This window comes from Octodon degus, unplaced genomic scaffold (assembly GCF_000260255.1).
Source record: "Octodon degus isolate 3935 unplaced genomic scaffold, OctDeg1.0 scaffold00087, whole genome shotgun sequence".
NCBI classification, from domain to species: domain Eukaryota; kingdom Metazoa; phylum Chordata; class Mammalia; order Rodentia; family Octodontidae; genus Octodon; species Octodon degus.
The window spans coordinates 3,203,988-3,215,302 of NW_004524663.1; the positions used below are offsets into that span (position 1 = coordinate 3,203,988).

General features: G+C 38.7%; 1 protein-coding gene across 2 annotated transcripts in view; it reads right to left on the bottom strand.

The window, feature by feature from the left end:
• Mamdc2 (MAM domain containing 2) overlaps window positions 1-11,315 on the bottom strand; it is a 195,338-nt gene that overhangs the window by 29,735 nt on the left and 154,288 nt on the right. The window contains exons 10-11 of one of the 2 annotated variants that reach the window (XM_004637164.2): window positions 7,396-7,489; window positions 5,019-5,171 (exon numbers count right to left, since the gene is read on the bottom strand). In XM_004637164.2, the coding sequence (XP_004637221.1) occupies window positions 5,019-5,171; window positions 7,396-7,489 (247 nt within the window). The remainder of the gene's footprint in view (window positions 1-5,018; window positions 5,172-7,395; window positions 7,490-11,315) is intronic. The other variant, XM_023721949.1, reaches the window with a different exon arrangement.

The window sequence follows — 11,315 nt, forward strand, 5'->3', positions numbered from 1 at the left end:
GACTGTAGTACTCACACCCATAATCCCAGCTGCACTAAGACCCATAATCCCAGTGGATCATGAGTTAATCTCAGACTCCAGAAGTCCCTGCCCCATGACTGCATGAGGCTTTGGGGACAACTAGACACAAACCATCTATCTATCTATCTATCTATCTATCTATCTATCTATCTATCTGCTGAGAGATAATCCATTATGTTAAAAAAAAAAAAAACAAAACACATTTTAAAAAATCTGTTCATTGGTTGATGGGCATTTGGGCTGTTTCCAAGATTTAATTACTACACAATGTGCCACAATAAACATAGATATGCATAAATCACTGGGGTATGATGCTTCTAATTCTTTCAGAAAGACTCCAAGAAGGAGAATAGCTGGGTTGAATAGAACCTCTAGTTGCAGGTTTTTTTTTTTTTAAATCCACGTTGATTTCCACAGTGGTTGCACTAGTCTACAACTCCATGGACAGTGGAGAAAGGGTTCCATTTTCCTCACAGCCCTGGCAGTATTTGTTATTGGTTGACTTCTTGATAAAAACAATTCTTTCTGGAGTGAGACAGAATCTTAGCATTGTTTTCTTTTTTGTCTTTATGAGTCAAGGTTTTACTATATACTTTAGGTTGGCGTAGAACTCACTTTGTAGTCCAGACTGACCTTGAAGTCTCCTCAGCCTCCCAAGTGCTGGTATTCTAATTGTGTGCCATCATGCCCACCCCCAGGATTGTTTTAATTTGCATCTCTCGAATGACCAGTGGTGCTGAGTAGTTTTTCATGTTTATTGGTTGTTTCTCCTTCTTCATCTGAAAAGTGTATTCATTGCAGATGCCCATTTCTGGGTTGGGTCTTTAAATTTTTTTTGGGGGGGGTTCTGATCTTTTTTGATGTTCTTTATATATTCTAAAGAGTAGTCTTTTGTATGAGGATCAGTTGGAAAATATTTTTTCCACTCTGGAGGTTGTCTCTTAACTATCTTGGTAGTTTCTTTTGCTCTGCAAAATATGTTTAGTAAGATGTGATCCTAGTTATTGATTCTTTGTGATAGTTCTTGCATGACTAGGGTTTTGTTCATAAAGTCTTTGTCTGCTCCAATGTCTTCAAGAGTTGTACCTATTCTATCTTCTAAAAGGTTTAGTGTTTCTGTTTTCATATTTATTTATTTTTATTTTTATTGATTTTATTGAGAAAAAATAGCAATGAGACAATTTCAAAACAGGTTAGTAGCAGTTTCAATAATTAATATATTGCATACTGTTGTCTTTGTAGTAGTTATTCAGAGCACAAGATGCAGACATGATATCTTGTCTAAACACTATTAGTACAAATCTTCTCATTGAACTAAGAGAAAGTAGCAGTATATCTATCCTATTTTGTATGTACATATATATATATTTTTTTACTAAAAATGGTCTTTCATTTGTATCCCCCTTTTTTGTTTAGTTTTGTCATTTTTTATATTGGGGATTGAACTCAGGACCTTGTACTTGCTAGGCAGGCACTTACGCCATTGAACTATCTCCCTGACCTCCGTTTTCTAGGTCTTTGATCCATTTTGAGCTAGGGCCTCTCATTGTAATTAAGTTAAAATGGGATTGCTAGGGTGAGCCCTAATCAATATGACTGGTGACACAAGAAGAGACATCAGAGATGTGCTGGTGCAGAGGGATGGCCAGGTATAGACACGGCAAGAACATGACTATCTATAAGTTGAAGAGAGAAGCCAGAAGAAACCAACTCTGCCAACCTTGAACTTGGACTACTCTCTGATACTAACTAAGCGGGCAAGTAGCTATAGTTTGTCTCATTTTCTAGGTGAAAAAAAAGACTTGGACATTTTAGGAAACTTTCTCAAGGTCTCATATGCAGGGAGTGGGGAAATTTGAGTCATCCCCACTGCCAAGTTCCTGGGTCTGTTTTGACTCTGGCTTGGTGTCCTTCTCTGCTCTTTTCAGGGATTCCTTCCCTCTATTATTTACTAGTTTTCTTCTGTCTTCCCTCCGGTCGAGGCACTCCCTGGGCTTTGTTACCTAAAGTAGTCCTTTGTAGTAATCAGATTATCTTTGAGGAAATGTCTTCTCACCTCTCACTGCTAGCCTTCTTGGAATCTTTGAGAAAGGCAAGATAAACCAACAACTCTCCCAGGAAAAATGTACTTCCATACAATGTGTTGATCACAACAAACTTGAGCTAAAATTAATTTATCACTGACTTACTCTCTTGCAATAATAAAAAAAGATACTTTGCCACAATTCCTTTTTCTAGTGGTCTTGTTAAATCAATGGTTGTTTTTATATGTGTCAAGGAATGTTTATGGATAGATAGAAGATTGATTCATTCATTCATTTCATAGGCACTTTTGAATGTCTATCATGTATGAGGTCCTATACTAAGTCCTGTTGAAATTCCAAGTGAATTTTACACTATCTGGTTCTCAAGATGTTTCCAAACAAGAGTCAGTAAAACTCAATTTTGGTATTTTTTTTTTTTTTTTAGAATTATCTCTTTCCATTAGATTTAGTGTTGAAAAACATAAGACTACAGCTGCTGCAGGTTCCTTGCCACCATGATGAGAGACCCTGCCTAAGATTGAAGTCCATTCAGAAAAACCAGCACAGCATGGCAGAGAAAGAATCTGTGTTCATGACACAGTTTTGTCTCTTGCACTAACCTATGCCCATCACTGACTTCTGTTGTTAAGTCTAATATGATTCCCTTCCACTTAAGTCAGGTTGAGGTCTGTTTTTTGCTGCAAGCTCTCATATGGTTCTAATATAGAGAAGTCCTTCTTTATTGTTTTAACTTTGTACTCTCTTTCCAAATGTAGTTTCCAGGATTCTTAGTGCACCCTAAGACTACATAAGGCTGAAAGTAGGCATCTGGTTTACCACTAGGCCAGTGTTGAATCTCTTCCACAAAATCTTTTACTAAAGCAACAATATTTCATCATCTGCTGAGGCAGTGAGAGTACAAGAGAGGTCAGCACAGGACAAGGCTACATTAATAGTCATTAATATCTGAGGCCAAATGGACACACACCAGGAAGGGGGCTGCAACCAAAAGCTCTTCAAAGAACCCTAGCTAAAGCTTTCAAGAGGAATTCTGGAATACAAGAACTCTGTAGTGTGAGCACCAAGGGCCAAAGGGTGGTCACAGAGAGTCAACCAGAAATGATTGACATGGAGGTTCCCAGAGTTTAGCTGTCTGTTATAACAAAGGACAGTCAATAGCCAAGAGAGAATTTCAAATAGCATCAAATATTTCAAAATTCTCTTAATTTCCTCTTACCTGCCCAGGCTGAAGGATTCCAAAGGTGAAGGGCAAAGGGGGAGGTGAGAAAGAAAGAAAGAAAGAAAGAAGAAAGAAAGAAAGAAAGAAAGTAAGGGCTGGGGAGATGGCTCAGTAGAATAAGCACTTGCCTGGTAAGCATAAGGGCCTGAGTTCAATCCCTGGTTCCTCCAAGAAAGAAAGAAAGAAAGAATAGTTCTCCTTTGATCATCCCTAGTGTTAGCCCAAGCTGAAGGAGAGAACATTCAATTGAATGCCAAACAGCAGTTTTGATGTGAACTGAATTCCTTAATGTACCTGGATGTGGGAATATTTTAATACCTCAACAGGACTGGAAAGCTAAGACATTTGAAAGAGGTGGTGAACCTTGAGAATATGAGTGAAGAGAAGGATGGAAAGAAAAAAAAAAGCTCCTTGTGATTGAACCCTATTGTGTTTAGCCACTTCCGCATACAGGTGATATATATCATACCCTAACTCTAACCTTAACCCTAACATTTTTAAGAAAAGGTCAGAATTTTATTAACCCCCTTAACCTAGATAAATCATAAGATACAGTATAGTATAACTTGTCTTCATGTTTAAGATCATAATGGTTCTTCTATGAAGATCACTGAGGAAATATATCTTTATATGCTTAGCATCCTAAACTTTGGATTAAATATTGTGCTTTGATTCAACTGATAAACCAAATGAACGAAGGGAAAGTGAGAAAGGTCCACCCTGTGTGGTGTATTTGTCAGTGACGTTGTTTCTGTTTGCTGATAAATGGAGATTGTTGTGGCTTGTGTCTAGATGTCCACCCAAAGCTGCATGCAGACAGAGCTGGGAATTTTTTTAGAAATGGCTGAATCTAGAGTGTGTAACTGATTCATGGTGCAATGCTAGGATTAAACGCTCTAGGATTAAAGGTGGGTGGTTACTATATCAATCTACTGAATGTTTCGCCACCACCCTGATCCCGGGAGCAATAATCCTGGATACAATTTGAAGGACAGAAAGAGGCCTGTTTGCCCCTTTTGCTTGCCTGCTTTGCTATCTTCTGTCCACCATGAACTGTTTCTTCCCCGCGGTGCCCCTCTGCCAGGCTACGCTGCCTGAACCTCTAGAAACTGTGAGGTAAACAAATCTCTCCCTCCTTAATTTTGCATGCCTGTTATTTTGTCTCAGTAACAAGAGAAAAGTAACTAAGACAGAGGTAATAATAAGATCAATGTTTAGAGTACTCTGTTGTTAGCTTATGTATTTTCTATCGAACGCACTGTCTGGCTGCTCACACTCCAAGTGCACTGCTGCCTCTCTTTTTACCCTAAGCATGCCATGAATAATATTTCAGAGATGAGTTTTTCATCTTTGATTTAGCTGTAGAAAGCTTGCAATTAGAATCATGTAGCTTTTCTTCCATTTGCCAGTACGTTCAATATATATGCCTCGTTCCTTAATCCAATTTAGATTATCTTTTTTTTTTCACTTTCATCCCCTTGTTTTGTTTTAACCCTATTTCTAATGAAATCATCTTTGCATGCCTATGTGTGCAAGACTTTCAGAGATTCTTTGCAGACATATATAGAGAGGTTTTAAGTTCACCTATGCAATATCCTATGTGAGTAGAACTGCATGTGTAGTGCATTCTAAACACAAGGCATAAATTCCCACATTTCAGAATGCAGCAAATAGCCGAGGATACAGCTGGGGGGGGGGTTCCTTAAGAGATGGCACCACGTGGTGTGACTCACCTACCCCAGTAGTGTGATCGCCCTTTGGGCCTGTGTAGGAAGTGGGAGTTTCTCCTCGCCGCCTGTGCCAGCTGCTCCGGTTCCTTTTCTCCTGAGTAAAGGCACATTCATTTTGATCAAAAGTGCATTCTCCAGGTGGACTTGGAAGGCTCTCTGCAAGGAAACAGCAGGTGCTGCAATTGCTGAGACTTTCAGTGAATCCGCACGCCACGCCACACTCCCCAGAAGTCTGCTTCGCATGTCTGAGTGTTGTCTGGCCACATGTCACCCACAGAGAGACAGCTGCCCCCACCACAGGGTAGCCCACGTGCACCACGCTCCCACCCCCGCTCCTAACGGCAGTCTCTGCCTGCCTTGTCTTCTGCCATAGAGGTAGAGAACAATAACAAATCTAGATTTTATACTGGGATACTGTGAAGAAGAAACTTTCCCTGCTTTGGAAAGATATTTGCGTGAATGAGCTTGCAAAGCTCTGAAAGCTGGAGGTGTACTGCCTTTATGAAAACATGGAAAATGATCACATTGCATCGTGCAGGAGCTGTCTTCAGAAATCTGGGATGAGCCAAGCATAGCCACATAGCAATGCTACACCTGTTTTGGAGGAGAGGAGACATGAGCGAGAACTCAATAGATGCCTGGAGACTTGGCTGTGTGCAGCAAGGGACTCAATTCCTGTGCTCCGCAGTGCCCTTATATGTGTGGAATGCAGCTTGTAAGGATCAAATGAAATGATGTATGTAGAGTATTTAAATACCAAGTTCTTAATAATTATTAGCCAGGCAAATATTGGGAGTTGTTATTCTGCTAGAATCCTATTTTCCATTTTCTTTTCTTTTCTTTCTTTTTTTTTATATGTTAGGGAAGAGTCTACAGGATGTTCAGGGTCTCACTACTAAATCTCACTCATAGTGATCCTCCTGTTTACAGCAGCATGCCACCACGCCCAGTCTCAACTGCCCCCTCAGTGTGCCCTGGGGGCGGGGCCAGCATGGCAGGCCCAGAGATTGAACCCCAGCCCCTGCGCCTGCTTGCAGGCGCTTTAATTTGCTGAGCTATTTGGCTGGCCCTCTGAATGCTGTCTTTAATAACTTTAACAAATTTTTATAGAGAAGGATAACTTAAAAAAAACTACTCTTTTTAGAAGAATGTTCCCCTTTTTTTCTCTTTTTTTCTTCCCTTCTTTCTCTCTTTTTCTTTTGATGCAGGGCTTTGACATGTAGCGCAGGCTGGCTTTGAACTCACAGAGATCCTGCTACCTCATCCTCCTGAGTGCTGGGATTAGAGGCATGCACTACAATGTTCTGCATTACACCATACCCCTCAACTTACTGGGAACTTCTTTCAATTAAATACATACGGATATTATTCTCCTGTACTACACTGACACCATAATTCTCTATTTTTGAAGAAATAGATATTTCATGGCTTAGGATGCAATGTAATTAGTACATTCAGGGTAGTGATCTAGGTTGAAGTGCATATCACTTTGTCATAGGAGACTGTGCCCACAGCTTACTCCTATGAATTTATTTTGTCACTACATTGATGCTTAGTCTACTGTTTCATTGCTATTTAACATATTAGAAAATATTTATTTTATTAAAATTTTAAAATTATGTGTTTATATCTGTGAGATAATAATTTCATGAGTATGACTTGAAAAAATGCTTTGTTTGTTTTTGATAAGGTCTTGCTGTGTATTCCAGGCTGGCCTTAAACTCATGGCAAGCTTTCTGCCTCAGCTTTCTACCTGCTGGGATTAGAGGTATGCTCCCCAAGGCCTTGGTAATATATATATATTTTTACTTTGTTTTGGTGTTTTTGAGAAAAGTTCTTCTATGTAGCCCAGGCTGGGCTTGAAATCCTCCCAAGGGCTGTGATTACATGTATGTGTCACCACACCCAACTACATTTTATAAGGTGCTAACAATAATGATAACTATTATACTTAAAATTGAAGTTTTTTTAAAGCACCATTTTGTACCAGATCCTATGTGAGGGGATGTGTATGTGTTATCCACAATATTCAGGTGGGTGTTACTACCAGCTACAAAAAAAAGCCTAAAATTATGTGTGCAAAGACACAGAGTACCTTGTAATCATCATTTCTAATTTTTTTTTTTTTTTTTTTTTTTTTTGGTGGAACCGGGGATTGAACTCAGGCCCTTGCATTTGCCAGGGAAGTACTTATTCTACTGAGCCATCTCCCCGGCTCATTTCTAAATTTTGAAGCCTACTGCAAAGCTGTGTATTGAAGTTCTACTGTCAAGAATGGCAAAGGGTAACTTGGCACAGATTAAGTACATGAGGCCCTTAGAGAAATTAGAAGTGTTACACATGTGCTGGGGAGACCAACAGGAACTAGCTGCCTTCTTACCTGGAGTCCAGCAGCTGCCCAACTGCACTGTAATATCATCGAGGGCTACGAGTCCACAGTCCCAAAAACTTTTGCATAGGCTCATGAAGACTACCTGCAATTTATAAAGTTAATAATCTCATTAGCTGAAAATGGGAAACTCTTACAGCCTGGGGTTTACTTAGCATGATTGACCTGCATGAGCAGTTAAAAACACATCTTCATTGCCTATATGAACAATCGTACAGACAAAGGGACAAGAGGGTGTGACATGAACTTAGGACAGTCAATAGTGATATATTGTATAGACTTCATAATGCTAATATACAAGCCAGAGACATTCCTTATTGACAAGTAACATAGAAGCTAACTAGAGACACAGAAAAGTCCATCTGGCTTTAAATAGTTTCCCTGGGTAATCCACAAAGTGCAGGATGAGTTGATAGTTTTCCAAACATTCCCAGTACAAACACTACTGATTTTTTTTTAATGTCTTTCTGGCAAAGTGCTTTATTCACAGTGTGAACAAAGTTCCAGTGATTGGCCATCTGGAGACTTATGTTCATTTCTAAGACAAAGATCTATGCTCCTGGTTGGCATGCTAATAAAAGCCCTAAGGGCAGTTATTTTATCAGTCCAAACATTTTTATTGTTGTGTGTGAAGGAAAACCAAATCCATACTATAAATTATTAAATTCAGTGTTCCAGACAGCCAAATCTTGGATTTCTTCCCGTTGGGTCAATTTAAAAGGCTTCTTTTCATATACAGGATGCTCAAAATGCACTTTTATAAACACATATTTTCACTGTACTTGGGATCTATAAAACTGCTTCATTTGTAGAACATAACATTTAATTAGCACAATCTGACACAGTCCATGTTCAGTCCCTCAATTCAAAGGAAGACAAAGGATGATAAAAGCTAAAACTTAGCTTATTAATAATGACAACATTGGAGTTTTTATGTTCTGATATTCAAAATATATGGCTTTAATTTGTGTTATCAGTAGAATTCTTTTGCCCTTTAATATTTGATTCATTAGACTATAGAATTTATTTCAAAAGAATTCTTAAACTGATGCCACAGCTCGCTAGTATGCAAAATACAAAATGTCTTAGGCCAAGATCCTGAGAATAATTACTAATTGTACAGTATATGAAGGTTTTACTGCACTGTATTTATGCTGCTTTAAATTTAACTGGGACAGTTTGGGGCTATAAGGTTGGAGAACTACAAGGCTTTTCTCCCTGCTAATTTTTTGGCTTTAGAGATTCCAGATTAACTGAATATATAAAATATTTTATTTGCAGGATTTATGCCTGGAAATGCATTCCCTACTTGGGAGGCAAAGTTCTAGTTCTATGTTATTAGTCCTGAATGCTTTCACATTTACCTGCAACTTTTATTGTAGTACAGAAAAGAGTATTAATTTTTCTCATAATTTGCCAAGTTAATTATGCCAGAGAGAGGAGAGTCTTCATTGTTTTTTTTTTTTGGGTCAGCTTTAAAACCCATTTTCAGGGGCTGGTGAGATGGCTCAGTGGTCTAAAGCACCTATTTAGACCAAGCTTAGCAAAGCACAGGGACCGCGGTTCAATCCCCCAGCACCACATGCCAGCCAGCCCCGCCCCCTGGTGGGCTGAGCTGCCCCCCCATAAATAAATAAAATTTAAAAAAATAATAAAACCCATTTTCACAAGCATTGTGAAAAAGTATTTTTTTTCAAAATGAATATGAGATAGTGGAAAGATTCACCATCTAATCTCTTTCTGCATAAAACTCAGACATTTAGTGCGGTGATGTAGTCTAAAAGGAGAAATATTAATACCCTCTTATAGGCTTGCTACAGCACTATTTTATTGTGATTGTAAAACCAAATGAGTGTATAATCAAGCAAACAAAACCACCAAAAATTTCAAAAGTAAACTACGATGCAACAATCTAAAAAACAGGCCATAATTAGATCTGATAGCTTGTGAATATTATGCTGTCATAAGAAACAAATTCATCTGCTAATGTTCACTGAAAGAAAGCTGATTAAAATAAGAAACACTCAAGACCTAACTCATATAGAAATACATTTTTTAAAAGCCTGGAAAATTTATCAAATGTATAATAATTATGTTAGGCTCATAAAATGATGAATATTTGACAGTTTCCCCCTAAGAATTCAATAGTTTTCATACTTATAACTGAATAAAAGTGAAATAAATCAAGATATCTATAATTAAGACGTAGAATAATAGCTGACTTTGGTGGTTGATGCCTATAATCCCAGGACTTTAGGAGGCTGAAGCAAGAAGATCACAAGTTCAAACACACCCTGGGCAATTTAGGGCAACACTACCTCAGAAATGAAAATAGGGCTACAGAAATAGCTCAGCAGTCTAAGCACCAGCCTAGGCAAGAGCAAGGACCTGGGTTTGATCTCTTGTACCACTTGCTGTGCTGGCCCCACCCTGGCTGCACCTAGCCTACCACCAAGACGGGATGTGGTGGTGCACGCCTGTAATCCCAGTACTGGAGAGGCTGAAACAGGAGGATCACTATGAGTCCAAGCTGTGTAGTGAGTCCCTGTATCAAATATATTAAAAAAAGAAAGAAAGAAAAGAAAAAATTTTTAAAAATGTATTTAGTACAGGGGGTCTCACTACACAGATTGGACTCATAGTGATTCCCCTGTTTTTTTTTTGCCTCCCAAGCACTGGGATTACAGGCATGCACCACCGCACCCAGTCTCAATTGCCCTTTCAGTATGTCCCAGGGGCGGGGCATGGCACACCAGGGATCCAACCCCTATCCCTGCATCTGCCTAAGAAGGTGATTTAATCTGCTGAGCTATCTGGCCAGCCCAAGAAAATGTTAAGAATAATGTTTACATTGGTCAGGTACGGTAGCACACACTCGTGATCCCAGTAGCTATTCTGGAGACTGAGGCAGGAAGATTATTAATTCGAGACCAACCTAAGCTATTTAGTATGGCTCGGTCTCAAAACAAAATTGGGGAATGAAGAGTTGGGAATATAGCTCAGCACTCACTGAGGATCACAATCAAATAAAATTAAAAATTATAATTAATAGCTATATTCATGTCATAGTAGGCAGGATTTTAAAGCAAATAAAATATCTAATGAATGGGAAACAGCCAGGCATGATGGTACACATCTTTAATCCTGGCACATGGGAGGCTGAGACAGGAAGATCACTGAGAGCTCAAGGCCAGCTTGGCCTACACACTGAGTTCAAGGCCAGCCTGAACCACATAGCAAGACCCTGTCTCAAAAAAGCAGGGGAGATTCAGCTTGAATTCATATTGATATCTTTTTAGGAGGAAGAGAAAATGGTGGAGCAAGTAAACAGGTGTCCATGGTTTTGTGCAAATCTCTTAAAAGTTGGGGCATAGCTTTCTACTTTCTGGTATCTTCTTTTACCTCTTTTTTCAGAGTACTGTAATTTTCACCATATAGATCTTTTACTTCCTTTGTTACATTGATTAAGTATTTCATTTTTAGGGGTACTATTATAACGCTTTAGGTTTTTGGATGCTGTTAGGCTTCTCTAATTTCTCTCTCAGTGCGTTTGTTGTTTGTGGACAGGAAGACTATTGATTGTGAAGGGTTGACTTTGTATCACTACCAAAGCTGTTTATTAAATCTGCAAGTCTTCTGGGGGAGTTTTTGAGGAATGGGTAAAAGATGTGGTATTTTTACACAATGGAGTATCACTTAGCTATAAAAAAGATAAACTTGAGACTTTTATAGGTAAATAGATGCAACTAGAGACCATCCTCATAAATGAAATAAATCAGAAGCACATGCATAAACATTGTATAATATCCCTACTGTAAGAAACTGAAAGAGGAAATAAAATCAAAAGGTACAATAGATATTGTGAAAGGGAAATAAATTACTAGGGAAAGGAGAAAAGAAACAAAGAAGGG